Source organism: Rhinopithecus bieti, unplaced genomic scaffold (genome assembly GCF_001698545.2).
Source record: "Rhinopithecus bieti isolate Rb0 unplaced genomic scaffold, ASM169854v2 scaffold_9899, whole genome shotgun sequence".
NCBI classification, from domain to species: domain Eukaryota; kingdom Metazoa; phylum Chordata; class Mammalia; order Primates; family Cercopithecidae; genus Rhinopithecus; species Rhinopithecus bieti.
Genome location: NW_016806979.1, coordinates 6,184,813 through 6,211,948, shown reverse-complemented (window position 1 = coordinate 6,211,948; position 27,136 = coordinate 6,184,813). Strand labels below are relative to the sequence as shown.

The window sequence follows — 27,136 nt, the reverse complement described above, 5'->3', positions numbered from 1 at the left end:
TTATTTATTTATTTATATTTATATATATTTTTGACATGGAGTCTCGCTCTGTCACCTAGGCTGGAGTGCAGTGGCGCCATCTCGGCTCACTGCAAGCTCCGCCTCCCGGGTTCACGCCATTCTCCTGCCTCAGTCTCCCAAGTAGCTGGGACTACAGGCGCCCACCACCACGCCCAGCTAATGTTTGCATTTTTAGTAGAGACGGGGTTTCACCATGTTAGCCAGGATGGGCTCAATCTGGTGACCTCGTGATCCGCCTGCTTCGGCCTCCCAAAGTGCTGGGATTACAGGCATGAGCCACTGTGCCCGGTAAATATTTTTTAAAAAAGAGGAACCAGATGGAAAATATTGCATTTCAGGTAAGGCTGGATCCAGGAACCAATGCTTCATCTCGGTGCTACTGTCCTCCCTGCAGTCTCCTCTCTCAGGCAGGCGTCCCCACGGTGGGAAGGAAAGAGGCTCCAAGCTCCAGGCTTCCCTCTGTCCAGCTCAGCCTCCCACTAGCGGAAGCAGGGTGCACATTTTCCCCATGCACTCTGGCAAAAGTCCCAGCTGCTGCACAATAAACATTGCCTGTCTCCTGCTTCTCGCATCCAAGAGACTGTGCATAGGGGTGGGTTTGCGGCCAACTCCAGGGGCCTCCAGGGCTCACACCTGCAATCCCAGCACTTTGGGAGGCCAAGGCGGGTGGATCTTGAGGTCTGCAGTTCGAGACGAGCCTAGCCAACATGGTGAAACCCCATTTCTACTAAAAACACAAAAAAATTTTAGCTGGTCATGGTGGCGGGCACCTGTAATCCCAGCTACTTGGAAGGCTGCGGCAGGAGAATCACTTGAACCCGGGAGGCGGAGGTTGCAGTGAACCAAGATCGTGCCATTGCACTCCAGCTTGGGCAACAAGAGCGAAACTCCATCTCAAAAAGAAAAAAAAAAAAAAAAAAGGAAGATAAACGCTCAAGGGAGGGCAAGCCTGGTGGAGGGAACGGTTTGAGCAGAAGCTGGGATGTGGCAGATCCGGAGCTGGGCGGGAGGCATCTGCAAAGCTCTGAGCACCCACTGTGGGGCTGGGACACGGGAGCCCAGGCCTCTGTTTCCCCATCTGGATGCATCCATGGGGAAACCGGGGTCCCCCCACCAAAGGGTCGGGGCCTGGGACTCTTGCCTCCTGGCCCTACTGGCTGCAAGAGGTCTCTCCCAGAGAGGTCTCACCCTTTTTTTGCCACAAAATGCAGTAGTTCTGGGTTTTAATTCCCCTCCTCTGAAACCGGAAAAGTCTGTTAGCAAACACGGTAGGAGGAGGCAGGGCGGCTCCGGCCGGGGAAACGCGCGCCGCTGTTGCCACCTGGTGGCCATGGGGGGAATCTGAGACTACCCGCTAATCGCCGGGACTGGGGTGGGATTTCAGGAGCCCCCCAACACCTCGGCTCAGACCGCAGTGGAGATCAGGGGGAGGCGGCTGCAGAGTGTGGGCAGAAAGAGGGAGGATTCAGGGTGTGTAAGGGGGGCAAGGATCCTGCTGTGAGTTGCTGGGCGTGAAGAGGAAGGAGCGTAGGGGCAAACCACGGTTCCTGTTACGGGAGTACCCGGCTGCTCCACTCCCCCTAGGCCGTCCCTTCCCCTGCTCAGTCCCAGCTTAGCAGGGTTCCCAGCTGTCATCCGGCTCTGTCTCCCCCAGATTAGGTGCTCCTGGAGGAGACCCAGAGGAAGAGATTAATAAATATATGTGGAATGAATGAATGAATGAATGAACTCAAAGTCTCGTGTTTTGAGATTTTGAGGACATTCAAGCTTCAAACGGGAAAAAATACCCAATAGGAGGCTCATTTACCATGATTTTGAACAGCTGTGTAAGGTCATTATCATCACCCCCATTTTATAGGGGGGTGGGGATGGGATGGGAGGACTATCATTTTTTCCACACTGTTTACAGTCCCCTTCCCCCATAGGCCTGGATCCTCCCAGCTACAAGACCCCACAATGCTGCAGGGAGCCCTTGAGTCCAGACTCCCCATCCAGTGCTCCTGGGGGTGGATGGCCAGCCCAGGGTCCGGGGATCCATCTGAGCCCCCTTTGCCCCCATTCCCAGTCTATTCTACTCCAGAACAGGTCAATGGCAGGGTCTGCTCCTGCTCCACGGATGCCAGGCCCAGCAGGGTGCAGCAGCTTCCATTTCATGGCGGCATCTAGGGTTCCCCCACAGGATGCGTGGCAACAGGTGCCGGGCAGAGAGGAGGCAGGTGCACTGGAGCCTGGAGGAGCTCTGGGTTATTTGGGTCCAAATTTGACTCCTGTGTGTGCTGCGTATCCTCAGGCGAGTCATCCCCCTCTCTGAGCCTCAGCGATCATATCTGTAAAATACAACAGTTATGGTTCCTTTCAGGGCGCGGTTGTGGAAATTTGGCAGGGAATCATGTGAGTGGATGGAATGGGCTGGGTATGCCATAAGTGCTTAATAACCAGCCGTTGTGATTGAGATAGTCGCTCTTCCTGTGTGTGTAAGACAAAGTGGATGTTCCCATTTCTCCCTCAAGCCTACAGGCCCTGATCTCCAGGAGCGATGGACATCTAGCCCCCCACCCCCGGGGCAGGGTTGCACCCCTGACCGTCTGGCCCATTGGGCCCCAGGACCTTGGCCTTGCACCTGTCTCCATCCTACAAGGACAGCTGTGTATCGAGGGCCAGCTCAGGGGCACCCTCAGGTAGCTGTGTCTTCTCAAGAGGCTCAGTCCTCTTGCCTTTGTCCCAGGACATCTCCACCACCAGAGCCTCCTGCAGGGATGCCTCTTCCTGGAAGTCCACTGGGTTGATCCACTGCCAAGTCTGCAGAGGGAGGGTAGGGCCACAGCTGTGAGCAGAGTTCTACTTCCTGTCCACAGCAGGATGGAACGGACCAGGTCTCTGCTGGCTAAATTCTCTAAAATCCTGAGACCTGGATGGGCACACTGGCTCACACCTGTCATCCCCGCACTTTGGGAGGTTGAGGCGGGTGGATCACTTGAGGTAAGCAGTTTGAGACCAGCCTGGCAAACATGGCCAAACCCCATCGCTACTAAAAATACAAAAATTAGCTGAGCTTGGTTGTGCACACCTGTAATCCCAGCTACTTGGGAGGCTGAGGCAGGAGAATCATTTGAACCCAGGAGGCAGAGGTGGCAGTGAGCCGAGATGGCGCCACTGCACTCCAGGCTGGGTGACATTGCAAGACTCCACAGAAAAAGAAATATATATATATATAGATAGAGAGACCAATTTGAGGATGAACTCTGCCTCACTGACCCCCATTCAGCCCCTCTTAGGAAGAGCACTTCCCTCTCTCTTTGGGAAATTTCCCTCCCCTCTTTTCACAGATGGTGTGGCTGACAGTGCAGTGGCCCCTCCTCAGCTCTAGCACTGGTCATGTGACCCTGGCCAGCCTACCCATCAGACCCTTCCCTAACCCTCTGGTTCCAGCCATAGGCTCAGGGAAGAGCCTGTGAACAAACCTGGACCAATCAGTGATGGCCCTGAGACTTTTGCCCCAGTTAATGGGGAGAATGGACACCTTGCTTCCAATCAGAGAAGGCTCGGCATGCCTGGTGGAGAACCCTGAACGGGCAGCTCCGAGATAGACCCCAGTCGCTGGATTCAGCCATATCTAGAAGCCCACTCCCTTAGGATTTTTCCATCAGGTGCCCTTTATAATAAAGCCACTTTGAGTTCTGTTTCTAGTGCCAGGAAATGGACCTCTGCTTGCCTGTCTTTAAAATGGGAAGGGGTTTGGAGCCCTGGTTTTGGAGTCCTTACCTTGACGGATTGGGGGAGAATAAAATGAGCTAATGCGTGACCCTTGTCCAGCGTGTGCACCCAATAAAAAGACTTAGGATTAGAAAAGGAGTCCTTACCTCCTTCCCTGCAGGGAACTGAATGGCGGAGCTGGCACAAGGTGTGGGCAGCGGCGGGCACAGGTGCCGTGTGGCCCTGAAGAGGAAAGGGGGATGGTGAGAGGAGCTGAACTTTTTTTTTTTTTTTTTTTTGGAGATGGAGTCTCGCTCTGTTGCCCAGGCTAGAGTGCAGTGGCGCGATCTCAGCTCACTGCAACCTCTGCCTCCTAGGTTCAACTTATTCTCCTGCCTCAGCCTCCCGAGTAGCTGAGATTACAAATGCGTGCCACCACACCCGGCTAATTTTTGTATCTTTAGTAGAGACAGGTTTCGCCATGTTGGCCAGACTGGTGTCCAATCTGTGGCCTAAATCGATCTGCCAGCCTCAGCCCCACAAAGTGCTGGGATTACAGGCATGAGCCACTGCGCTCGGCTTGAAAGGAGCTTTCAATCAGACATGCCCACCAGTGTCACCGCCCCTTTCCATGGGAATGACCCAAGGACCCAAAACTTACTACCCTTCCCTAGAAATTTCTGCATAGGATCACTTGAGGTCAGGAGTTCAAGACCAGCCTGGCCAACATGGTGAAACCCTGTATCTACTAAAAATACAAAAGAAATAGCTGGGTGTGACAGCACGCACCTGTAGTCCCAGCTACTTGGAAGGCTGAGGCATGAGAAATGGCTTGAACCCGGGAAGAGGAGGTTGTAGTGAACCAAGATCGTGCCACTGCACTCTAGCCTGGGTGACAGAGTAAGACTCCACCTCAAAAAAGGAAACAACAAAAGAAAAGAAAAAAGAAAAAGAAATTTTGCATAAACTGCCCTCTTAATCTGTATGCAATTAAAAGTAAGTATAAATCTGACTGCAAAACCGCTCTCAGTGGCTACTCTCCGCCTACAGGAAAGCCCTGCTCTGCAGAGGCAGTCACGGAGCTATAATTGCTTCTTCAGTAAAGCTGTTTTTTTCTACCTCTGGCTTGCCCTTGAATTCTTTCCTAGGCAGAGCCAAGAACCCAATCAGTGGGCTAAGCTCCACTTTGGGGCTCCCCTGCCTGGCATCATTACCATCACTATGGTAACAGTAAGAGGTGTCAGTTACCTGTTCAGGCCAAGGTAGCCAAGGACGCCCACGAGAAGGATGCTCAGGAAGCTCCCCAGGGAGGCGAAGAAGATGAACCAATCAGAAACCTGCACTTCTGGGGTGGGAGAGCGTGGGTTGGCAGAGGGCTACCTCCTGCCTCTTCCTCAGGGAAGGAGCTGGGAGGGCCCGGTTTCTTCATGAACTTGCTGCTGACCCTGGTGCGCATGCCACAGGCTTCTCACTGGGAGACCACAGAACCCACCTGCCCAGTAGCTGTCAAGGAATAAAGGCCTGGCATGCAGGAAGTGTTCAAGACTCTGTAATTCCAGGCCGGGCACAGTGGCTCATGCCTGTTACCCCAGCACTTTGGAAGGCCAAGGCGGGCAGATCACCTGAGGTCAGGAGTTCAAGACCAGCCTGACCAATATGGTGAAACCCATCTCTTCTAAAAATACAAAAATTAGCTGGGCGTGGTGGCAGGCGCCTGTAATCCCAGCTACTTGGGAGGCTGAGACAGAAGAATCGCTTGAACCCGGGAGGCAGAGGTTTCAGTGAGCCGAGATCACATCATTGCACTCCAGCCTGGGCAACAAGAGAGAAAATCTGTCTCAAAAAAAAAAAAAAAAAAAAAAAAAAAGACTCTGTAATTCCAAGAGCCTACACATAGGGCACTGTGGCTGCCCCTGGACCCAGGCCTGCCTGCCCCATACCAACCCTGACTCTTTTGTTCTCTGGCTTCCAGTTGGTTCTCTTGGAACTGAAAGGGCACCGTGGCAGGTACAGGGATCATTTGATCTCTGAATCTCTTATAACCATGCACCCCAGACAACAGAGCCTGTGTTGTTCTCTTCCTTCTCCTCCTTCTCCTCCTCCCTCTTCTTCTCTTCCTCTTCCTCTTCTTCTTCTTTCTCCTTCTTCTTCTTCCTTTTTTTTTTTTTTTTTGAGACAGGGTCTTGCTCCATTGCCCAGGCCAAAGTGCAGTGGTGCGGTCACGGCTCACTGCAACCTTGAACTCCTGGGCTCAAGCCATCCTCCCACCTCAGCCTCCTGAGTAGCTGAGACTACAGGTGTGTACCACCACACCCCACTATTTTTAAAATATTTTTTTGTAGAGATGAGGTCTCACCATGTTGCCCAGGCTGGTCTTGAACTCCTGGGCTCAAGCAGTCCTCCAGCCTCAGCCTACCAAAGTGCTGGGATTACAGGCGTGAGCCACCGCACTGGGCTTCACCTGCGTCCTCCTTATTTTTATTTTTTTATTTTTGAGACGGAGTCTCACTCTGTCTCCCAAGCTGGAGTGCAGTGGCCAGATCTCAGCTCACTGCAAGCTCCGCCTCCCGGGTTCACGCCATTCTCCTGCCTCAGCCTCCCGAGTAGCTGGGACTACAGGCGCCTGCCACCTCGCCCGGCTAGTTTTTTGTATTTTTTAGTAGAGACGGGGTTTCACTATGTTAGCCAGGATGGTCTCAATCTCCTGACCTTGTGATCCGCCCGCCTCGGCCTCCCAAAGTGCTGGGATTACAGGCTTGAGCCACCGCGCCCGGCCTACCTCCTTATTTTTGCATTGATTTAGGTCTCGCTCAATGAACAGATTCTTGCACCTCCCTCATCCCCAAGAGCCCCCAGATACTTTGACACATCTACCCCCAATCCACGGTGTCAGACCAGGGAGGAGGGACAGTTGTAGACAAGGGCATGGCCAGAAGGAGGCAGAGAAGGCTTGCTGGAGGAGGGAACTTTTGAGCTGAGTTTTGAAGGATGAATAGGAGTTGGACCATGGGGAAACAAACATTCCAGGCAGGAGGGAGGGAAGGGCCTGTACGGGCAAGGCTCCTGGAGTGTGAGAGAAAGCTACAAGAGAAGGCAGTGGGAGCAGGTTGAGCTGCTACTTTCTTCTGAGGGCGGTAGGGAGCCATGGAGGGAATGAGGGTGAGGGAAGGGCTGCTAAGATCATTATGGGAAGTGCAGTGCAAATAACTGGGTCCCACCCCCTCCACTCACTGATGCTGAAGCGCTGGGGCTGGCTCCAGGCACCCCTCAGCCACGCCGTGTCTGCTCGCACCTGCACTGTGTAGGCTACACCAGCCCGCAGGCCACTGAGGGTTACTTGGGTCTCTCTGGGCTGCACGGGATGCTCTGCAGTGGGAGAGGCAATCCTGAATCCTGGGACCCTTTTACTCCTCAGAGGCCAGGCTGGGCTACCACAGCCTGTGGGTGGGGTGGGGATTCATAGGCATTTTGCTAAAATCTCTTCTCTTAATGCACCCATTCAACTCAATATTTTTTTTTTTTTTTNAGTCTCACTCTGCTGCCCAGGCTGGAGTGCAATGGTGTGATCTCGGCTCACTGCAACCTCCACCTCCCAGGTTCAAGCAATTCTTATGCCTCAGCCTCCTGAGTAGCTGGGATGACAGGTGTCCACCACCACACCCAGCTAATTTTTTGTTTTGTTTTGTTTTGTTTTTTTGAGACGGAGTCTCGCTGTGTCACCCAGGCTGGAGTGCAGTGGCCGGATCTCAGCTCACTGCAAGCTCCGCCTCCTGGGTTTATGCCATTCTCCTGCCTCAGCCTCCCGAGTAGCTGGGACTACAGGCGCCCGCCACCTCGCCCAGCTAGTTTTTTGTATTTTTTAGTAGAGACGGGGTTTCACCGTGTTAGCCAGGATGGTCTCGATCTCCCGACCTCATGATCCGCCCGTCTCGGCCTCCCAAAGTGCTGGGATTACAGGCTTGAGCCACCGCGCCCGGCAATTTTTTGTATTTTTAATACACATGAGGTTTCACCATGTTGGCCAGTCTGGTCTTGAACTCCTGGCCTCAAGTGATCCGCCCACTTCGGCCTCCCAACGTGCTGGGATTACAGGCGTGAGCCACCGCGCCGATGACTTGTTGGATCCTTGGGCAGATGGATCTGAGGTTGGAGGCAGTATTGGACTCTGGAGGCAGGGCTTGGACACAGGACCAAATTGAGGACTAGGTAAAACAGGTCCTGGGCTTTCCATAAGACATACCCATCAGTGTGCCATGTCAGTTTACCATTACCATGGCAACACCCAGAAATTACCACCCTGTCCATGGCAATGATCCCACAACCCGGTAGTTACCACCCTCATCCTAGATATTTCTGCATAAACTGACCTTTCATTTGCATATAATTAAAAGCGGGTATAAATATGAGAGGTAACTACCCTGCCTGTGGGGTGTTCCCGCTCTGCAAGGAGCAGGACTTCTGCTGCTGCTGTACATGGCCACTTCAGTAAAAGTTTCTAACACTACCAACGTGCGCTTGAACTCTTTCCTGGGGAAAGCCAAGAACCCTCCCAGCTAAACCCCATTTTGTGGGCTTTCCTGTCCCTCATCAGATCCCCCCTCCAGGCCTCGGTTTCCTCATCTGTGGCATGGAGACAAGTCATCCCTGCTTGATGAGAGTCCAGCTGCTGTTACATGTGAAGGGCAGCCTCCCATGGATGAACCCAACACACCATAAGCACTTGGCTGGTGCCCACCCAGCTTTCTCCAGGGTCTGCAAGGGGTGATCAAGACCCTCAAGTTCAGCTGGGTGCAGTGGCTCACAACTAATCTCAGCACTTTGGGAGGCCAAGGTGGGAGGATAGTTTGAGGTCAGAAGTTTGAAACCAGCCTGGGCAAGGCCGGACATGGTGGCTCACACCTGTAATCCCAGTACTTTGGGAGGCCAAGGTGGGTGGTTCACCTGAGGTCAAGAGCTCGAGATCAGCCTGGTCAACACGGTGAAACCCCATCTCTGCTAAAAATACAAAAATTAGCCAGGCATGGTGGCAGGTGCCTGTAATCCCAGCTACTTGGGAGGCTGAGGCAGGAGAATTGCCTGAACCCGGGAGGCGGAGGTTGCAGTGAGCTGAGATTGCGCCACTGCACTCCAGCCTGGGTGACGGAGCCAGACTCCCTCTCGAAAAGAAAAAAAGAGAAAAAAACCCCAGCCTGGGCAATATAGCAAGACCTTGTTTCTACAAAAAATAAAATATTAACTGTGCACGGTGGTGTGTACCTCTGTTTCCAGCTACTAGGGAGGCTGAGGTGGGAGGATCGCTTGAGCCCAGGAGGTTGAGGCTGCAGTGAGCTATGATGGCACCACTGCACTCCAGCCTGGGCACAGAGTGAGTCCCTGGCTATAAAATTAAAAAAAAAAAAAAAAAAAAAAGGCCAGACGCAGTGGCTCACGCCTGTAATCCCAGCACTTTGGGAGGCCGAGACTGGTGGATCACGAGGTTAGGAGATCGAGACCATCCTGGCTAACATGGTGAAACCCTGTCTCTGGGAGGCTGAGGCAGGAGAATGGCGTGAACCCGGGAGGCGGAGCTTGCAGTGAGCTGAGATCCGGCCACTGCACTCCAGCCTGGGGGCAGAGCGAGACTCTGTCTCAAAAAAAAAAAAAAAAAAAAGAAACCCTGTCTCTACTAAAAAATACAAAAAATTAGCCGGGCGCAGTGGCGGGCACCTGTAGTCCCAGTTACTTGGGAGCCTGAGGCAGGAGAATAGTGTAAACCTGGGAGGCGGAACTTGCAGTGAGCTGAGATCCAGCCACTGCACTCCAGCCTGGGCAACAGAGCGAGACTCTGTCTCAAAAAAATAAAAATTAAATTAAATTAAATTAAAAAAAAAACAAACCCTGAAGTCTAATTCTCTTGTTTTGTTTTTTGTTTGTTTTGTTTTGTTTTTTTGAGACAGAGTTCTCACTCTGTCACCCAGGCTGGAGTGCAGCGGTGCAATCTTGGCTCACTGCAATCTCCGCCTCCTGGGTTCAAGCGATTCTCCTGCCTCAGCCTCCCAAGTAGCTGGGATTACAGGCATGCGCCACCACACCCAGCTAATTTTATATTTTCAGGAGAGAGGGGGTTTCTCCAAGTTGGTCAGGCTGGTCTCCAACTCCTGACCTCAGCTGATCGACCCGCCTTGGCCTCCCAAAGTGCTGGGATTACAAGCACGAGCTACCGTGCCCGGCCAATTCTCTTGTTTTAAAGGTCTGATAACCAAGGCTCAGAGAGGGACAGCAAGGTGCCCAGGGTCACACAGCAAAGGAGATCTCAGGCTAGGATCCTCCCTTCTTACCTGAGCCACGTCTGCACTGCCTCACGTACCTGACACCTGGTTGCTGTCTTCATCTTGGCAGCGGACAACATACTCCTTTAGGACGCCGGGACAGGTGCTCAGCAGGGATGGTGCCCAATCCACAGACACTGAGTCCAAGCTATGATTCTTCACTGAGACATGGTGCGGTGTCCCAGCTGCTGAGGCTGCAACCAGTACCATTGTCATAGTAAACGCCAAGAGTGCTGGTCGAGGCCTGGCACAATGACTCGCTCCTATAATCCCAGTACTTTGGGAGGCCGAGGTGGGTGAGTCATTTGAGGCCAGGAGTTCGAGACCAGCCTGGCCAATACGGCAAAACCCCTTCTCTACTAAAAATACTAAAATTAGCCAGGCATGGTGGTGGGCACCTGTAATCCCAGCTATTTAGGAGACTGAGTCAGGAGAATCACTTGAGCCCAGGAGGTAGAGGTTGCAGTGAGCCTAGATGGTACCACTGCATTCCAGTCTGGGCGACAGAGCAAGACCCTGTCTTAAAAAAAAAAAAAAAAAAAAAAAAAAGCCCACCACGGTGACTCATGCCTGTAATCCCAGGACTTTGGGAGGCCAAGGAGGGCAGCTCATTTAAGGTTAGGAGTTCGAGACCAGCCTGAGCAACATGGTGAAAGCCTGTTTCTACTAAAACTACAAAAATTAGCCGGGCGTGGTGGTGGGCGCCTGTAATCCCAGCTATTCGGGAGGCTGATTCAGGAGAATTGCTTGAACCCAGGAGGCAGAGGTTTCAGTGAGCCAAGATCGTACCACTGCATTCCAGCCTGGGCCAGAGAGTGAGACTCTGTCTCAAAAAAAAAAAAAAGAAAAAAAAAAGGAGTGCTGGTTGAGCACTTCCTGAATGCTCAGCTTCTCACTGTCCAGAGACGGGGGTAGCATTGGCCACAGAGTCAGGTGGGCTGGGTTTTAATTCTGGTTCTGCCACTCAGTCACTGTCATTTTCCTTCCCTGGGCCTCAGTTTTCTTATCCATAAAATGGACAATGCTGTCCGGGCGCAGTGGCTCACACCTGTAATCCCAGCACTTTGGGAGGCCAAGGCAGGTGGATCACGAGATTAGGAGTTTGAGACCAGCCTGGCCAACATGCTGAAACCCTGTCTCTACTAAAGATACAAAAAATTAGCTGGGCATGGTAGCACACATCTGTAATCCCAACTACTCAGGAGGCTGAGGCAGGAGAATCGCTTGAACACGGGAGGCGGAGGTTGTAGTGAGCCAAGATTATGCCACCATTGCACTCCAGCCTGGGCAACATGGCAAGATGCTGTCTCAAAAAAAAAAAAAAAAAAAAAAGGACAACGCTGTTAAGCCAGACAGAATGGCTCACACCTGTGATCTCAGCACTTTGGGAGGCTGAGGCTGGTGGATCTCTTGAACCCAGGAGTTCAAGACCAGAAGACCAGCCTGGGCAACATAGCGAGACCCTGTCTCTACAGAAAGAAAAAAATTTGCCATCCATGGTGGCATACGCCTGTAGTCCCAACTACGCAGGAGGCTGAGGTGGGAAGATCACTTGATCCCAGGAGTTTGAGGCTGCAGTGAGCTACGATTGTGCCACTGCATTCCAGCCTAGGAAATAGAGCAAGACTCTGTCTCCAAAAAAAGAAAAATATGAACAATGCCACTCAGAATGTCTTTGCTGCCCACTGAGCTGACCTCCATATGTCTGGCCTGACATGCTGCAGGTGCCTCTAAATGCTCGTTTTCTTCTCCTGACACTGAAAGTTCCTGCTGAATCCTCCATAGAGATAAACCTGCAGGTGGCTGAGTGCAGCGGCTCACACCTGTAATCCCAGCACTTCAGGAGACCAAGGTGGGAGGATTGCTTTAGTCCAGGAGTTTGAGACCAACTTGGGCAACACAGTGAGACCCTGTCTCTATTTTATTTTATTTATTTATTTTGAGACAGGTTCTTGCTCTGTCGCCTAGGCTGGAGTACAGTGGCACGATTTCGGCTCACTGCAACCTCTGCCTCGTGGGTTCAAGCAACTCTCCTGCCTCAGCCTCCCGAGAAGCTGGGCTTACAGGCATCCACCACCACACCTGGCTAATTTTTGTATGTTTAGTAGAGATAGTGTTTCACCATGTTGGCCAGGCTGGTTTCAAACTCCTGACCTCAGGTGATCCACCCACCTTGGCCTCCCAAAGTGCTGGGATTACATGTGTGAGTCACCATGCCCAGCCTCTATTTTTTAAAATTATTTAAAAAGAAAAAATAACGTAAACCTGCAGGTTTGGGTACTTACCATTGCCCCCAAAGTGGTAGGTGGACAGGACCGTAGACCACAAGGTGAGCTTCTTTGGGTGCGCAGAGGCAAAGATGGTAATGTGATAACACTTTTCCTGCCCCATTGCCCCAGACTCTCGACTCCAGCTGTAGGTTGCTGGAAGGATAAGCAAAGGCCAGGCCATTCAGTAGATTGTGTTCCCACCTCTGCAGCTTTGCACTGGCTGTGCCATCTGCCGGGAACCCCCAGAAAACTCCTACTCATGCTTCAAAGCCCTTGCACCAATATCCCCTCCTCCAGGATCTCCTCTCTATGCAATGCACCCAACCCCATCCCCATCCTCCTCTAACCCAGCCCTTACTCCGTGGAACCAGGGCTTCTTTTTCTTTCTTTTTTTTTTTTTTTTTGAGGCAGAGTTTTGCTCTGTTACCCAGGCTTGAGTACAATAGCACGATCTTGACCCACTGCAATCTCCACCTCCCGGGTTCAAGGTATTCTCCTGCCTCAGCCTCCTGAGCAGCTGGGATTACAGATGTGCACCACCACGACTGCCTAATTTTTATATTTTTAGTAGAGACAGGGTTTCTCCATGTTGGCCAGGCTGGTCTTGAACTCCTGCCCTCAGGTGATCCACCTGCCTCAGCCTCCCAAAGTGCTGGGATTATAGGCGTGAGCCACCGCACCAGGCCAATGAGGTCAGGGGTTCCGTGTCCAGTTCTGTCTCCTCAGGCTGTGAATTCCTCAAGGAACAGGCTGAGGTTGGGGCTTTCTGGGGCTCTGGCAAGGCCCAGAGCAGGAAGCAGGAGAATGAGAGTCTACCTGAGCCTCGCAGTCCCCCCCTTTCCCTAAAGACTCCTCATTAATTTGCCACCAGCATCTCACGAACTGCCACCTTCTCTGGCGCAGTTGAATATTTAACAAACATCTTAGGATGTGAGATTCATTACCTACAGGTGTGTGATCTGCCTGGCACTGAGCTCAGGATGCCAGCAGGAGGTTCCAGACCCATATGGGTGAGAGGCTCCGAACCTCACCCTGTCCCTACCTCTGTATGACCTCGAGTAAGCAGCAACACCTCTCTGGGCCTTAGACACCCGCTATGTGCCTTCCCTGCAGGTTTGAACCCACCAGGAGCTAAAAGGGAGGGCACAGAGGAGGAGCAGAGGCAGGCCGTTCCAGGCCATTACCCATTCCAGCCGGATCCGGGTCTTGAGGCGCCGTCAGGTTGCAGGTGGCAAGGCTTCCGTCCTGGCCCATGGGCTGCCATTCAATGCAGTACGTCGTGCTCTGAGACCGGGCTGGCCAATACACAGTGGTTCCGTTGGTTCCGATGCTGATATTCAGAGCCACTGTTTCTGGAAGGAGAGGGGAGAGACCCATCAGACAGTTGCCGTCCCTCTCCCCAGCCCCCTTCTCTGGCTCCTGCAGCCTCTCTCCCACCCTTTCGTCTATACCTCTGACCCTACAGGCCAGGGGTGTCTGTGTTTGGCTGTTTCCCTGCACTGGAGGCTGCCTAGGGAGCCAGGCACAAAGTGGGTAGCAGATGGCATTTGTTTTTTTTTTTTGTTTTTTTTCTTTGGAGACAGAGTCTTGCTCTGTCACCCAGGCTGGAGTGCAGTGGCATGATCTTGGCTCCCTGCAACCTCCTCCTCCCGGGTTCAAACGACTCTCCTGCCTCAGCCTCCCGAGTAGCTGGGACTACAGGCACGTGCCACCATGCCCAGCTAATTTTTTTTTTTTTTTTTTTTTTTTTTTTTTTTTTTTTTTTTTTTTTTTTTTGGTGGAGGCGAGGTTTCACCGTGTGCCCAGGCTGGTCTCAAACTCCTGACCTCCAGTGATCCACCTGCCTTGGCCTCCCAAAGTTCTGGGATACAGGCATGATCCGCCGCATCCAGTCAGCAGATGGTGTTTGAATGAGCTGAGTCCTCCTCCAGCCTAACTGCTGTCTCCTTACCAGGATATTCACCATGAGGGCTTCCTGTACTGCCATTACACCCACCTCCAGCCTTGTAGGCGTCTCCGGCTGCGGCAGATACCTGGCCGCCCACTGCTTGCCTCGCCTGGGCGGAGAGTGAGATGCAAGACCAGGCCTCCCCGGCCTGACTGGCCCCACTGGTGATCTCATGCCAAACTCAGAAGCACGAGCACACACCCACTCAGTCCCTGGGCAAATCTCTCCCACTCCCTCCCGCCAGGGTGTCTGCACGAATGTCAGAGATGGATACTGCTTGCAATTCTGGGGATAGCAACAGCCATTTATTGAGTACCGACTGCATGTGCCAAGCCAATGCTGAGAATTTTACAGGCACCATTTCACCATGATACGGGATCAGGCTGGGTGTGGCAGCTCACACCTGTAATCCTAGCACTTTGGGAGGTGCAGATGGGTTGGATCACTTGAGCCCAAGAGTTCGAGACCAGCCTGGGCAACATAGGGAGACCCGTCTCTACAAAAAATAAAAATTGGCCGGGCGCGGTGGCTCAAGCCTGTAATCCCAGCACTTTGGGAGGCCCGAGACGGGGTTGGGATCACGAAGGTCAGGGATCGAGACCACGGCTAACAAGGTGAAACCCGCGTCTCACTACTTAAAAATGACAAAAAAAAACTAGCCGGGCGACGAGGCGGGCGCCTGTAAAGTCCCGCAGCTACTCGGGAGGCTGAGGCAGGAGAATGAGCGTAACCCGGGAGGCGGAGCTTGCCAAGTGAGCTGAGATCCGGCCACTGCCTCCAGCTGGGTGGCGAGCAAGACTCCGTCTCAAAAAAAAAAATAAAATAAAAAAATAAAATAAAATAAAATTAAAATTAACCAGGTGTGGTGGTGCACGTCTATAGTCCCAGCTACTCCGGAGGCTGAGGCAGAAGGATCACTTGAGTCTGGGAGTTCAAGGCTGCAGTGAGCCATGATTGCACTCCAGTCTGCCAACAGACTGAGAACCTAGCTCAAAAATAATAATAGTAGGTCGGTCACGGTAGCTCACACCTGTAATCTCAGCACTTTGAGAGGCTGAGGCAGGTGGAACACCTGAGGGCAGGTGTTTGAGACCAGCCTGGGCAACATGGTGAAACTCCATCTCTACTTTTTAATACAAAAATTAGGCTGGCATGGTGGCTCACGCCTGTAGTCCCAATGCTTTGGGAGGCCAAGGCAGGTGGATCACCTGAGGTCAGGAGTTCGAGACCAGCCTGGCCAACGTGGTGAAACCCCATCTCTACTAAAAATGATCCACCTGCCTTGGCCTCCCAAAGCATGGGGATTACAGGCATGAGCCACTGCACTCGGCTGATTACTGAATTTTTGATATACCCCTAAATTAGGCACTGCTTTAAAATTTTCTGCTTCACTCCTCTCACCCTGGTCTAGCTGAGGCTCAGAGTAGGTGCTCAGCTCTGAGGGGCCCTCATACCGCCCTCCCCACCCAGAGGAGGCACCTGTGTGGGTGTCAGCAGGAATGTGCCACGTCTGGTTTGGGCCAGGACCGAATCGGTTCGAGGAGATGACAGCCACGTTGTAGGCAGCACCCGAGAGATAGGGCATTTTCTCCAGGGGCAAGGTCCTGGTGGCCTTGGCCTTACACGGGCAGGACAGCATGTGGAGCTGCAGTTGGTAGGTGACCTCCGCTCCATGCGCTGGCCCTTGACAGCCTTCTGGAAGCTCCAGCTGGGTTGGCTGTCAGGAGTATGAAAGACAGCTCGTGGGGACCTGATCACATTCATCATCTCATAGGGAGACAGCAGAACACAGCCTATGAGGACAGACTTGGCCAAAGGCCACAGTCGATAACATGCATCAAAAATTTAAAAAATAATAAACCTCAATGCTGGCAAAGTGGACAGCCATTCACCGCCAGCACACATCTAATTTGGGGGAAGTGGGAAATTGACAAAACCCACTGACATTCAGGAAAAAAAATGTTTCCATCTTTAACCCAGTTACCTCAAGCAGAACATTTTTCCTTAGGAAAGGAATTTGAGTTAGAGGAACATAGGAAGTAAAGGATTTTTGCTACAGCTTTATAGTAACAGCCCATTAGGGACCTGGCTAAGACGACTATGGTAAAGTCAATGAGTGGAATATTTGCCAGTTTTGTCTCAACAGAAATAGTCCCTCTGTGCCTCAGTTTCCCTCTCTGTAAAATGGGGCTAATCAGACTGCACTTAATGGGTTGTTTTGGGACTTTTTTTTTTTTTGAGACAGAGTCTCACTCTGTCGCCCAGGCTGGAGTGCAGTGGCGCAATCTCAGCTCACTGCAAGCTCCACCGCCTCCCGGGTTCACGCCATTCTCCTGCCTCAGCCTCCCGAAAAGCTGGGACTACGGGCGCCCGCCACCCCGCCCGGCTAATTTTTTTTTTTTTTTTTGTATTTTAGTAGAGACGGGGTTTCACTGTGTAAGCCAGGATGGTCTCGATCTCCTGACCTCGTGATCCACCCGCCTCGGCCTCCCAAAATGCTGAGATTACAGGCGTGAGCCACCACACCGGCCTGTTCTGGGACTTAAAGCAATAACCTGCTACCCAGGCAAATGCAGTCATCATCGTCTCCTTCCTGGCCTTCTGGCTTCTGTGCAACTCCCACACACTCTGTTTCTCACACAGGAGCCAGGGAAAGCCTGTGAACATCTGAGTCCAGTCATGTCCCTCCCCTGCTCACACACACTCCATGGCTCCCTATGACCTTTGGAGTTAAACCCACAATCTGCCCACTTACTGCCACCTCTACTCTCCTCCCTCCATCTCCCACTTGCTCATCGGCCTCCAGCCTTTTGCCTCCTGTTCCCCATCCCAGGCCACCCCACAGCCCTGTGACAGCCCCGTTACCTGCTCTTTCAGGGTCAGCCGCCTCCTCCCATCCCGGCCCAGCTGCTCCACTGAGAATCTCACCTGAGGCTGTGGGGGGTTTTCTGCAATCAGAACCAAACCAACCAGATGAATTGGGAGGAAAGACTGATGGATGTTTTCTTTGTAAATGATGGATTCTCCACATTCACAAAGTGAAAATCCCTTGCTGCCCCAAATTGCAGAAAAGAGAAAAAACTGGAGGAAGAAAAATTAACACCGCTCGCATCCCCAGGGATAACTGCCACCTGTAATTTCATGTTGTCTAAGGTTTGTTGTTTGTTTGTTTGTTTTTTGTTTGTTTTCTACCGCCCAGGCTGGGGTGCAATGGTGCGATCCTGGCTCACTGCAACCTCTGCCTCCCGGTTTCAAGCGATTCTCCTGCTTCAGCCTTCCGAGTAACTGGGACTACAGGCGGGCACCATCACGCCTGGCTAATTTTTTATTTTTAGTAGAGATGGGGTTTCACCATGTTGGTCAGGCTGTTCTCGAACTCCTGACCTTGTGATCTGCTTGCCTCAGCCTCCCAAACTGCTGGAATTATAAGCATGAGCCACCTCGCCTGGCCTCTAAGTTTCTCTTTGAATGCAAATGTATTTCTCTGCAGGGTTTTGTTGTTGTTGCTGTTGTTTTATAGACTAGAGACAGGGTCTCGTTTTGATTCCCAGGCTTGTCTCAAACTCCTGGCCTCAAACAACCCTCAGGCCTCAACTTCCCAAAGTGCTAGGATTACAGGCATAAACCACAGCACTAGGTCTTTCTGCATGATTTGAAACCCTCTCACTCATTTCCCTGTTACCCAGGGTCAGGGCAGCAGCCATTTAGTACACCCTGCCACCTGTAGGTGACATTGTCCTTGAGACACTGTGAGGTTCAGCCTCATGATTCTCACTTGATAAAGCTCTGTAGTGGGCGGAGTGCAGTGGCTCATGCCTGGAATTCCAGCACTTTGTGAGACCAAGGCGGGACCATCACTTGAGGCCAGGAGTTCGAGACCAGCCGGGCCAATATGGTTAAACCCCATCTCTACTAAAAATAAAAAAAATAGCTGGGTGAGGGTGTGGTCACCTGTCGTCCTACCTGGGAGGCTAAGGCAGGAGAATCACTTGAACCTGGGAGGGGGACGTTGCAGTGAACCAAGATTGCACCACTGCACTCCAGCCTGGGTGACAGAGCAAGACACTGTCTTAAAACAAAACAAAAAACCCTAAAGTGAGTGCAGCAAGACCAGATGCCACATTGTCAGGGTTTGAGCACCCATTTCTCCCTCTGCCTTATTTCTAACACTTACCACCTTGTTTCTAATACCTGCTGCCTTATTTCTTTTTCCATCTTATTTTATTATTATTATTATTATTATTATTTTACTTTTTGAGACAGTCTGGCCCTGTCGCCCAGGCTGGAGTACAGTGGCGTGATCTCCGATCAATGCAACTCCCACCTCCAGGGTTCAAGTGATTCTCCTGCCTCAGCCTCCCAAGTAGCTGGGATTACAGGCTCCCACCACCATCCCCAGCTAACTTTTGTATTTTTAGTAGAGAAGGGGTTTCACTGTGTTAGTCAGGCTGGTCTCGAACTCCTTACCTCAAGTGATCCGCCCGCCTCAGCCTCCCAAAGTGCTGGGATTACAGGCATCAGCCACCACGCCCGGCCCCATTTTATTTTATTTTTTAGAGATGGGGTCTCACTACATTGCCCAGGCTGGTCTCAAATCACTGGCCTCAAGTGATCCTCCCGCCTCAGCCTTCTGAGCAGCTCGAACTACAGGGGTGCACCACCACCTCCAGCTGCTGCCTTATTTCTAACGCTTGCCCCTGTTCCTGTGCCCGGAGTGATCTTACCAGGGGGAACACACACAGGGCTGCTCCACTTGCTCCAGGAACTCCCCTGGCTCCCCAGCCGCCGTCGTCGGAGCTGGAATTCCTGGGCCACATTCATCTCCAGGGGACAGAGGCAGGACTCTGGGGAGAAGCAGGTCAAACATCAGGCTGTAAGAATTGTCCAGGACTTGGCACCAGTCACTTAGCCATCATGCACTTATCGAGCTCCAACTGTGTACAGAGCCATGTGCTGGGTCCTGGGGGCTCAGCAGAAGCAGGCCAGGCCCTGTCCTCTTAGGGCCTCCAGGATCACCCACATCCATCCCTGTCCTCAGTTCAAGTCCCGGCCATGGCCATCCCTTGGGTCATGACCTTGCCCAAAGGCTTCTTACCCCCTCCAAGTCTTGATTTGTTTCCCCACCTGGAATATGGAAATAATCCAATACTGAACTATGGGGCAGGGTAAGAGGCATACAAAAAATTCAGCATTGGACCTGGCATACAGTAGGCGCTCAATTAATGCCAACTTGTTGCAGCTGCTGTTGTCATTACTATAATTATTCTCACCAGTATCATCATCCTGAGGTCCGCAGTCACCCTAGAATAAGAACGTATTCATATATTGTTTTGCGTTTTAATGCTGAAAAATATTTGCTGTTTTACAATTATGTATTTATTTACTTATTTATCTGAGACACGGTCTCACTCTGTCATCTAGACTGGAGTGCAGTGGCATAATTATGGCTCACTGAAGCCTCCATCTCCCAGGGCTCAGTGATCCTCCTGCCTCAGCCTCCTGAGTAGTTGGGACTACAGGCACGCACCATCACACCTGGCTAATTTTTGCATTTTTGGTAGAGACAGGGTTTCACCATGTTGCCCAGGCTGGTCTCAAACTCCTGGCCTCAAGCAATCCCACCCCAACTCGGCCTCCCAAAGTGCTGGGATTACAGGTGTGAGCCACCGCACCTGGCTAAATTTTTTTAAATTAAAGACTATACCTTTAATTATTTATATAATCAAAGAAATAATCAGGGATTATTTCTATGGTTAATTACTAGAGAACCTTCTCTAGGTTCAAACCTTTTTTAGAAACATAAAGCAGTAAAAAATTATTATAACTAAATTTTAAAATTAATAATTATTTTACTAAACACAACGTGGGATCCTGTATTGAATCTGGGAACAGAAAAAAGACATTCCTGGAAAAATTGGTGACATTCAAATAATGCCTGGAGTTTATGTAAGACATTAACATTTAGAGGAGTTTGGGTAAGGGGTATTTGGGCGTTCTCTGCACTAGTTTATATAGTAACATTTCTGAAAATCGAAGATTATTCCAAAAGAAAAAAATTATTTTAAAACATTTTAGTGGGAGCCAGGCGCGGTGGCTCGTGCCTGTAATCCCAGCACTTTGGAAGGCCAAGGTGGGCAGATGACCTGAGGTCAGGAGTTTGAAACCAGCCTGGCCCACATGGCGAAATCCTGTCTCTACTAAATATACAAAAATTAGCTGCGCGTGGTGGCAGGTGCTTGCCTGTAATCCCAGCTACTCGGGAGGCTGACGCAGGACAATCGTTTGAACCTGGGAGGTGGAGGTTGCAGTGAGCTGAGACCGTGCCACTGCACTCCAGCCTTAGCAACAGAGCAAGGCTCCATCTCAAAAAAAAAGAAAAAAGAAAAAGAAGAAACCACCTGAGGGGCTAGAGTGGGGTTGGTTGGGAGCAGGGACAGACGCAGTGATGGTGAGACTGATTTGGGGGTGAAGGTGCCCTGGAGAGGCCCGTGTCCACCCTGGACTTGGGAAATAAACTCACCAACTTCCATGAGCTGCTGGGCGTCCGGTGCCGGAACTGCACCTCAGCACCAACCTGGTTATCCGGAGTCTCCCACTCCATACGCAGCTGCCCAGCCAACTTGGACACCTTGATGTCTCCCAGAGGAGGCTCATATTTAACTGGAAGCAGAGGCAGGGATTGGCGAGGGGCAGCCCACACGTATGTCAGTTAATGGGCCCTGAAAATCCACCCGGTCCAGGGTAAGCAACTGAATCCCTAAATATGAATTAGCGGACACCTTTCAGGTCCCAGCTAAGCCTGGTATACTATGATTCAAAGAGTCAAGATTTATACACAAGCCACATATGGTGGTTCACCCTGTAATTTCAGCATTTTGGGAGGCTAAGGCAGGAAGATCACTTGAGTCCAGGAGTTCGAGACCAACCTGGGCAACATAGTGAGACCCCCCCATCTCTACATAAAAATTAGCCAGACATGGTAGTTCATGACTGTGGTTCCAGCTACTTAGGAGAGTGAGATGGGAGGATCACTTGAGCCTAGGAGGTTGAGGCTGAAGTGAGCCCTGATCGCACCACTGCACTCCAGTCTAGGAGACAGAGGGAGACTTTGTCTCTAAAAAATCAACAAATATGGCCAGGCGCAGTGGCTCATGGCTGTAATCCCAGCACTTTGGGAGGCCAAGGCGGGTGGATCATCTGAGGTCAGGAGTTTAAGACCAACCTGGCCAACATGGTGAAACACCGTCTCTACTAAAAATACAAAAATTAGCCAGGCATGGTGGTGGACGCCCATAATCCCAGCTACTTGAGAGAATGAGGCAAGAGAATCGCTTGAACTCGGGAGGCAGAGGTTGTAGTTAGACGAGATCACATCACTGCCCTCCAGCCTGGGTGACAGAGCAAGACTCTGTCTCAAAAAAATAAATTAAATTAAATTAAATTATTAAAAATAAATAATAATTTTTTTTTTTTTTGAGACGGAGTCTGGCTCTGTCACCCACGGCCTGGAGTGCAGTGAACCGGATCTTGGCTCACTGCAAGCTTCCACTCCCGGGTTTACGCCAATTCTCCTGCCCTCACGCCTCCCGAGTAGCTGGGATACAGGCGCCCGCCTCCGTCGCCTGGCAAGTTTTTTGTATTTTTTAGTAGAGAAAGGGTTTCACCGTATTAAGCCAGGATAGTCTTGATCTCCTGACCTCCGTGACCCGCCCGTCTCGGGCCTCCCAAATGTGGGATACAGGCTTGAGCCACCGGTGCGCCGGCCAAATAAGTAATTTTAATAAAGATTGATAACAGGATCCTGCTCCCGCGATATCTTAAAATATTTAACACCCGCCGGGTTTATCCTTGGCAGAGGATAATCAATTCTGACAAGCCATTCACAAAACGTGGCCTGTCTTTTGAAGGGGTGATACCGCCTGCCTCGGCCTCCCAAAGTGATGGGATTACAGGCTTGAGCGCCACTGGGCCCAGCCAATTCTTTTTTTTTTTTTTTTTTTAGACTCTCGGGGAAATTGTACTTAGTTTAGATCCGTTTCAAGGAACTGACCTAAAGAGAGACATAAAATTAGCATAAATTAGTCTTGCTACACTGGCGGCCATAACCCTGACCTGATTCTTTTTTTTTTCTTTTTATTTTTTTGAAGACATAGTCTCAGCTCTGTCGGATGGCGGATCCTCAGCTCACTGCAGCTCGCCTCCCAGGTTTACACCACTTCTCCTGCCTCAGCCTCCCGAGTAGACTGGGACTACAGGCGCCCCGCCACCCCGCCCGGCTAGTTTTTTGTATTTTTTTTAGTAGAGACGGGGTTTCACCATGTTAGCCAGGATGGTCTCGATCTCCTGACCTCGTGATCCACCCACCTCGGCCTCCCAAAGTGCTGGGATTACAGGCTTGAGCCACCGCGCCTGGCCCTGATTCTTTATTATATCATTGTATAAATTTAAGAGGTATGATGGTTTGATGTACATATCCATAGTGAAATGATTACTACAGTAAGCAATGTAACATATCCATGGCCAGGCACAGGGGCCCACATCTATACTCCAAACACTTCAGGAGGCTAAGGCAGGAGGATCATTTGAGCCCAGGAGTTCAAAACCACCCTGACCAGCATAGCAAGACCCCATCTCTTAAATATATATATATACATATCCATCACCGTCTATAATTACTTTTTTGGTGTATGATAAGAACAACTATTTTTTTTTTTTTTTTTTTTTTTTTTTTTTTTTGAGACAGAGTCTCGCTCTGTCACCCAGGCTGGAGTGCAGTGGTGTGATCTTGGTTCACTGTAACCTCCATCCCCCAAGTTCAAGCGATTCTCCTGCCTCAGCCTCCCAAGTAGCTGGAATTACAGGTGCTTGCCACCACACCCGGCTAATTTTTGTATTTTTAGTAGAGACGGGGTTTCACCATGTTGGTCAGGCTGGTCTTGAACTCCTGACTTCAGGTGATCCTCCCAACTTGGCCTCCTGAAGTGCTAGGATTACAGGCATGAACCACCGCACCCAGCCCTAAAATCTGTTATTTTAGCAAATTTTCAGTATACAATATGCTATTTTTAATTATAGTTCTGTACTGTACATTGGAACTCTAGACTTATTTATGCTGTGTAACAGCCAATTTTATTCCTTTGACCTACATCTCCCCCATTTCCTCCTTCTCCCCATCCCCGGTAACCACGGTTCTACTTTTGGTGTCTAGATACTTGCCTTTTTTTTTTTTTTTAAAGATTATACATGTAAGTGAGATCATGCAATATTTTTGTTTCTGTGCCTGGCTAACTTCACGCAGCATAATGTCCTCCATCTCTGTCCATGTTGTGGCAAATGACATGATTTCCTTCACTCTTTTCTTTTCTTTTCTTTTTTCTTTGAGACAGCGTCTTGCTCTGTCACCCAGGCTGGAGTGCAGTGGTGTGATCTCGGCTCACTGCAACCTCTGCCTCCCAGGTTCAAGCCATTCTCCTGCCTCAGCCTCCTGGGTAGCTGGGATTGCAGGCATGCGCCACCACACCAGGCAAATGTTTTGCCTTTTTTGTGTGTGTTGCTGTTGTTTTTTACATGGAGTCCCACTGTGTCACCAGGCTGGCGTCCAGTGGCTCAATATCAGCTCACTGCAACCTCTGCCTCCTGGATTCAAATGATTCTCCTGCCTCAGCCTCCGCAGTAGCTGGGACTACAGGCGTGCGTGGCCTGCGCCTGACTAATTTTTGTATTGTTAGTAGAGGTGGAGTTTAACCATGTTGGCCAGGATGGTATCGATCTCTTGACCTCGTGATCCGCCCACCTCAGCCTCCCAAAGTGCTGGGATTACAGGTGAGAGCCACCGCGCCCGGACAAATACATGATTTAGAATCGTGAGAACAGGTATTAAGAACCCAGGTAGGTCCTGGCAGCATTATGGACAGCAGAGAGAAACCAGAAGCAGCCTAAGTGCCCAGGAATAGGGGATTAGTAAGAGGACCATGAAAGACTGCTTTGTCACAATAGTGTTTGTGTGACACTACATGAAGTGACAATGGCTAGTAGTATCAAGTCCCTTGCCAGGGGCCAGGAATCCCCCTCCAGCTCCAGCCTTGCAGCCTGATGGCCTCTGGGTATAAAAGGGACAGCGGGGAGAACAAGGTGCTACCTGACTTGTAGAGCTGCAGGGTCACCTCAGGAGACTTCTCTGTCTGGTTCCTGGCCCAGGATTCCACCCAGAGTGTGACAGTGTGCAGCACAGACACCCCGGCCTGGTCGGAGAACTGCAGCCTGGTGGCTGAGCCTGTGGCGAAGTAGCAACAGCGCCCGGAGCTAAGGCTGCAGCAGGAAGGAGGGTGTCAGTGCCGAGTCTGGGGTCCTGGTGGACCCCACAGCCGACTTTGTGCATCAAATCCCAGCATCATTTTATTGGTGTTTGTTTGTTTGTTTGTTTGGAGATGGAGTCTCGTTCTGTCGCCCAGGCTGGAGTGCAGGAGTTCAAGACCAGCTTGGCCAACATGGTGAGACCCTGTCTCTACTAAAAAATACAAAAATACAAAAATTAGCAGGCGCGGTGGCGTGTGCCTATAGTCCCAGCTACTCAGGAGGCTGAGGCAGGAGAATCACTGTAACTCGGGAGGCAGAGTTTGCCATGAGCTGAGATCATGCCACTGCACTCCAGCCTGGGCAACAGAGCAAGACTCCGTCTCAAAAAAAGAAAAAAGAAACAAGTAAGTAGATGGATGGATGGATGGATGGAAGGATGGATGGATGGATGGATGAATAAGTGAAAGGGTGAAGAAAAAAGAAGGACTAGAGAGACCCTCATGGCCACCCACCCTGGGATGCCTACCCTCGCTGACCACCCCCTCCCCCCCACAATCCTCCAACCTTTTCTTCTTAGATGAGAAACAGAAGCCCAGGAAGGAGTGTTGACCCAGCCAAGATCACACATCCGAGAGTAGGGGCACCAGAGGGGGTTGGAGCAAGAGTGGGATGGTGGGTGAGGGTTTAGGAACGGTAGAGGGGTCCTCACCAGCACCGCAGGAAGTGGCTGACCCCAGCTGTGGGACCCTCATACTGCCAGGAACACTCGTAACCAGCACTGGATATCCGATAGCAGCTCAGGTCCCTAGGGCCCGAGGCTGAGCCTGGAAGAGATCCTGTAGGCTTGGGAACAGACCAGAGTCTGGAGGGGTCTTTGTGCCCAGGACAAATCTTTGTCCTGCTTACATCTTTCACTGTCACCTCAGCCTAAACCCTCCCTGCGTCCTTCCTACCTCATCTCCCGCCATCTCTCGCCTCAACCTATTCGGAATCCTCAGCCTTCTAACTCATCCTCAAAGAGGCCAGATGTCCTGCCACCTCCCTCTCTATTCCTCACCCTCCTTCTGGTGTTGTTTTTTTTGGGGGGGGTGCCCTGGGCCCCAGCTTCCCTCCTCTGGTTCTTCAAAACACATCATCACATGCAGTATAGACATTTGTTTGCCTGTTGTCTATCTCTTCCACTAGGCTGTGGTCTTGGAAAGTCAGTTGAGTTCACAGCCCCCTATGTCTAGATCCATGTGCGCACATAGAAGGTGCTCAGTAAATCGTTATCAAACAAGAGAATGGACGGTGTGTCTGCTCAGTGTCAGACCCTTTGCAGGGTGCATTATGAGCATAAATGTTCCAACAACATGGCCGGGCACGATGGCTCATGTCTGGAATCCCAGCACTTTAGGAGGCTGGGGCGGGTGGATCACCTGAGGTCAGGAGATCGAGACCAGCCTGGGCAACATGGTGAAACCTCGTCTCTACTAAAAATACAAAAATTAGCCGGTTGTGGTGGCGAGCACCTGTATTCCCAGCTACTTGGGAGGCTGAGGCCAGAGAATGGCTTGAACCTGGGAGGTGGAGGTTGCAGTGAGCTGAAATCAGGCCACTGCACTCCAACCTGGGCAGCAAAACAAGACTCTGTCTCAAAAATAAATAAATAGGCCAGGCGAGGTGGCTCATGCCTGTGAGCACTCAGCACTTTGGGAGGCCGAGGCGGGTGGATCATGAGGTCAGGAGATCGAGACCATCCTGGCTAACACGGTGAAACCCCATCTCTACTAAAAACAATACAAAAAAATTAGCCGGGTGTGGTGGCGGGCGTCTGTAGTCCCAGCTACTCAGGAGGCTAAGGCAGGAGAATGGTGTGAACCCCGGAGGCAGAGCTTGCAGTGGATCCAGATCATGCCACTGCACTCCAGCCTGGGCGACAGAGCGAGACTCCGTCTCAAAAGAAAAAACAAACAAACAAATAAATAAATAAACAAATAAATAAAATAAAATGTTCCAATAATTTATTGGGTGGGGGGCGGCTTCAAAATGCTTAAAAGGTACTTTCTCCCATGTACCGACCAATCTGAACGGACATAGACACCAGCCCTGAGACCATGCTAGGGAAGTGATGAGGTTCAGAGAGGCGGCTGGCTGTTCCAGGGCACCTTGAACCTGTTGAGAATGGGCCAGCAGGTGGTGGGGTGGGGTCTCCCAAGACCACAGGCGGGGCTGGGTCTTCGGCTGGGTGGCAGAGGCCATAGGAGGGGCTGCTGTAGATGGGGTCAGGTAGAGCCCTACGTAATTCTCAGCCAACAATGAGGAACTGCTCCGAACCTGAGTCTGCATCCGGATATGGTGGGTCCTGAAAACAGCACTCACTGGTTCTGCAGGCAGCTGCAAAGGCAATGAAGACATAATGACATCCCTGGCCTTGCACTGTGTGGGGAGAAGGGCTCGGCCTTGGGGTCTACACCCAAGTGATCATCAGCCCTCACACCCACCCACCTTCCCATGTATGCACCCACCTACCACCTCTCATCCATCCATCTGCCTATGTATTCATCCACCCATCTACCCATCCATCCATGTATTTATTCATCTGTCCGCCATCCACCCAT

The 27,136-nt window shown here is 51.3% G+C and overlaps 1 protein-coding gene across 1 annotated transcript; it reads right to left on the bottom strand.

Moving 5' to 3' along the window:
• Positions 1-1,745: 1,745 nt before the first annotated feature.
• IL12RB1 (interleukin 12 receptor subunit beta 1) lies at positions 1,746-27,136 on the bottom strand. The gene is made up of 17 exons (XM_017879562.1): positions 27,133-27,136; positions 26,853-26,912; positions 25,246-25,360; positions 24,379-24,548; positions 20,761-20,900; positions 19,511-19,541; positions 18,965-19,084; positions 17,106-17,188; positions 15,720-15,957; positions 13,477-13,644; positions 12,308-12,445; positions 10,061-10,216; positions 6,946-7,080; positions 4,963-5,059; positions 3,882-3,957; positions 2,629-2,820; positions 1,746-2,348 (listed from the first exon to the last, which is right to left on the bottom strand). The coding sequence occupies exons 1-16, from the start codon at positions 27,134-27,136 to the stop codon at positions 2,653-2,655; spliced, it is 1,899 nt and encodes a 632-aa protein (XP_017735051.1). The 3' UTR covers positions 1,746-2,348; positions 2,629-2,652.

Bases quoted from the DNA above. Each gene is read 5' to 3' on its own strand.
- IL12RB1 (XM_017879562.1), bottom strand. The intron at 19,085-19,510 runs GTGAGAATAATT...GCTTCTCCCCAG, and splicing joins ACCTCAGGATGATGATACTG to AGTCCTGCCTCTGTCCCCTG. The intron at 15,958-17,105 runs GTAACGGGGCTG...TACTCCTGACAG, and splicing joins GGCTGACCCTGAAAGAGCAG to CCAACCCAGCTGGAGCTTCC.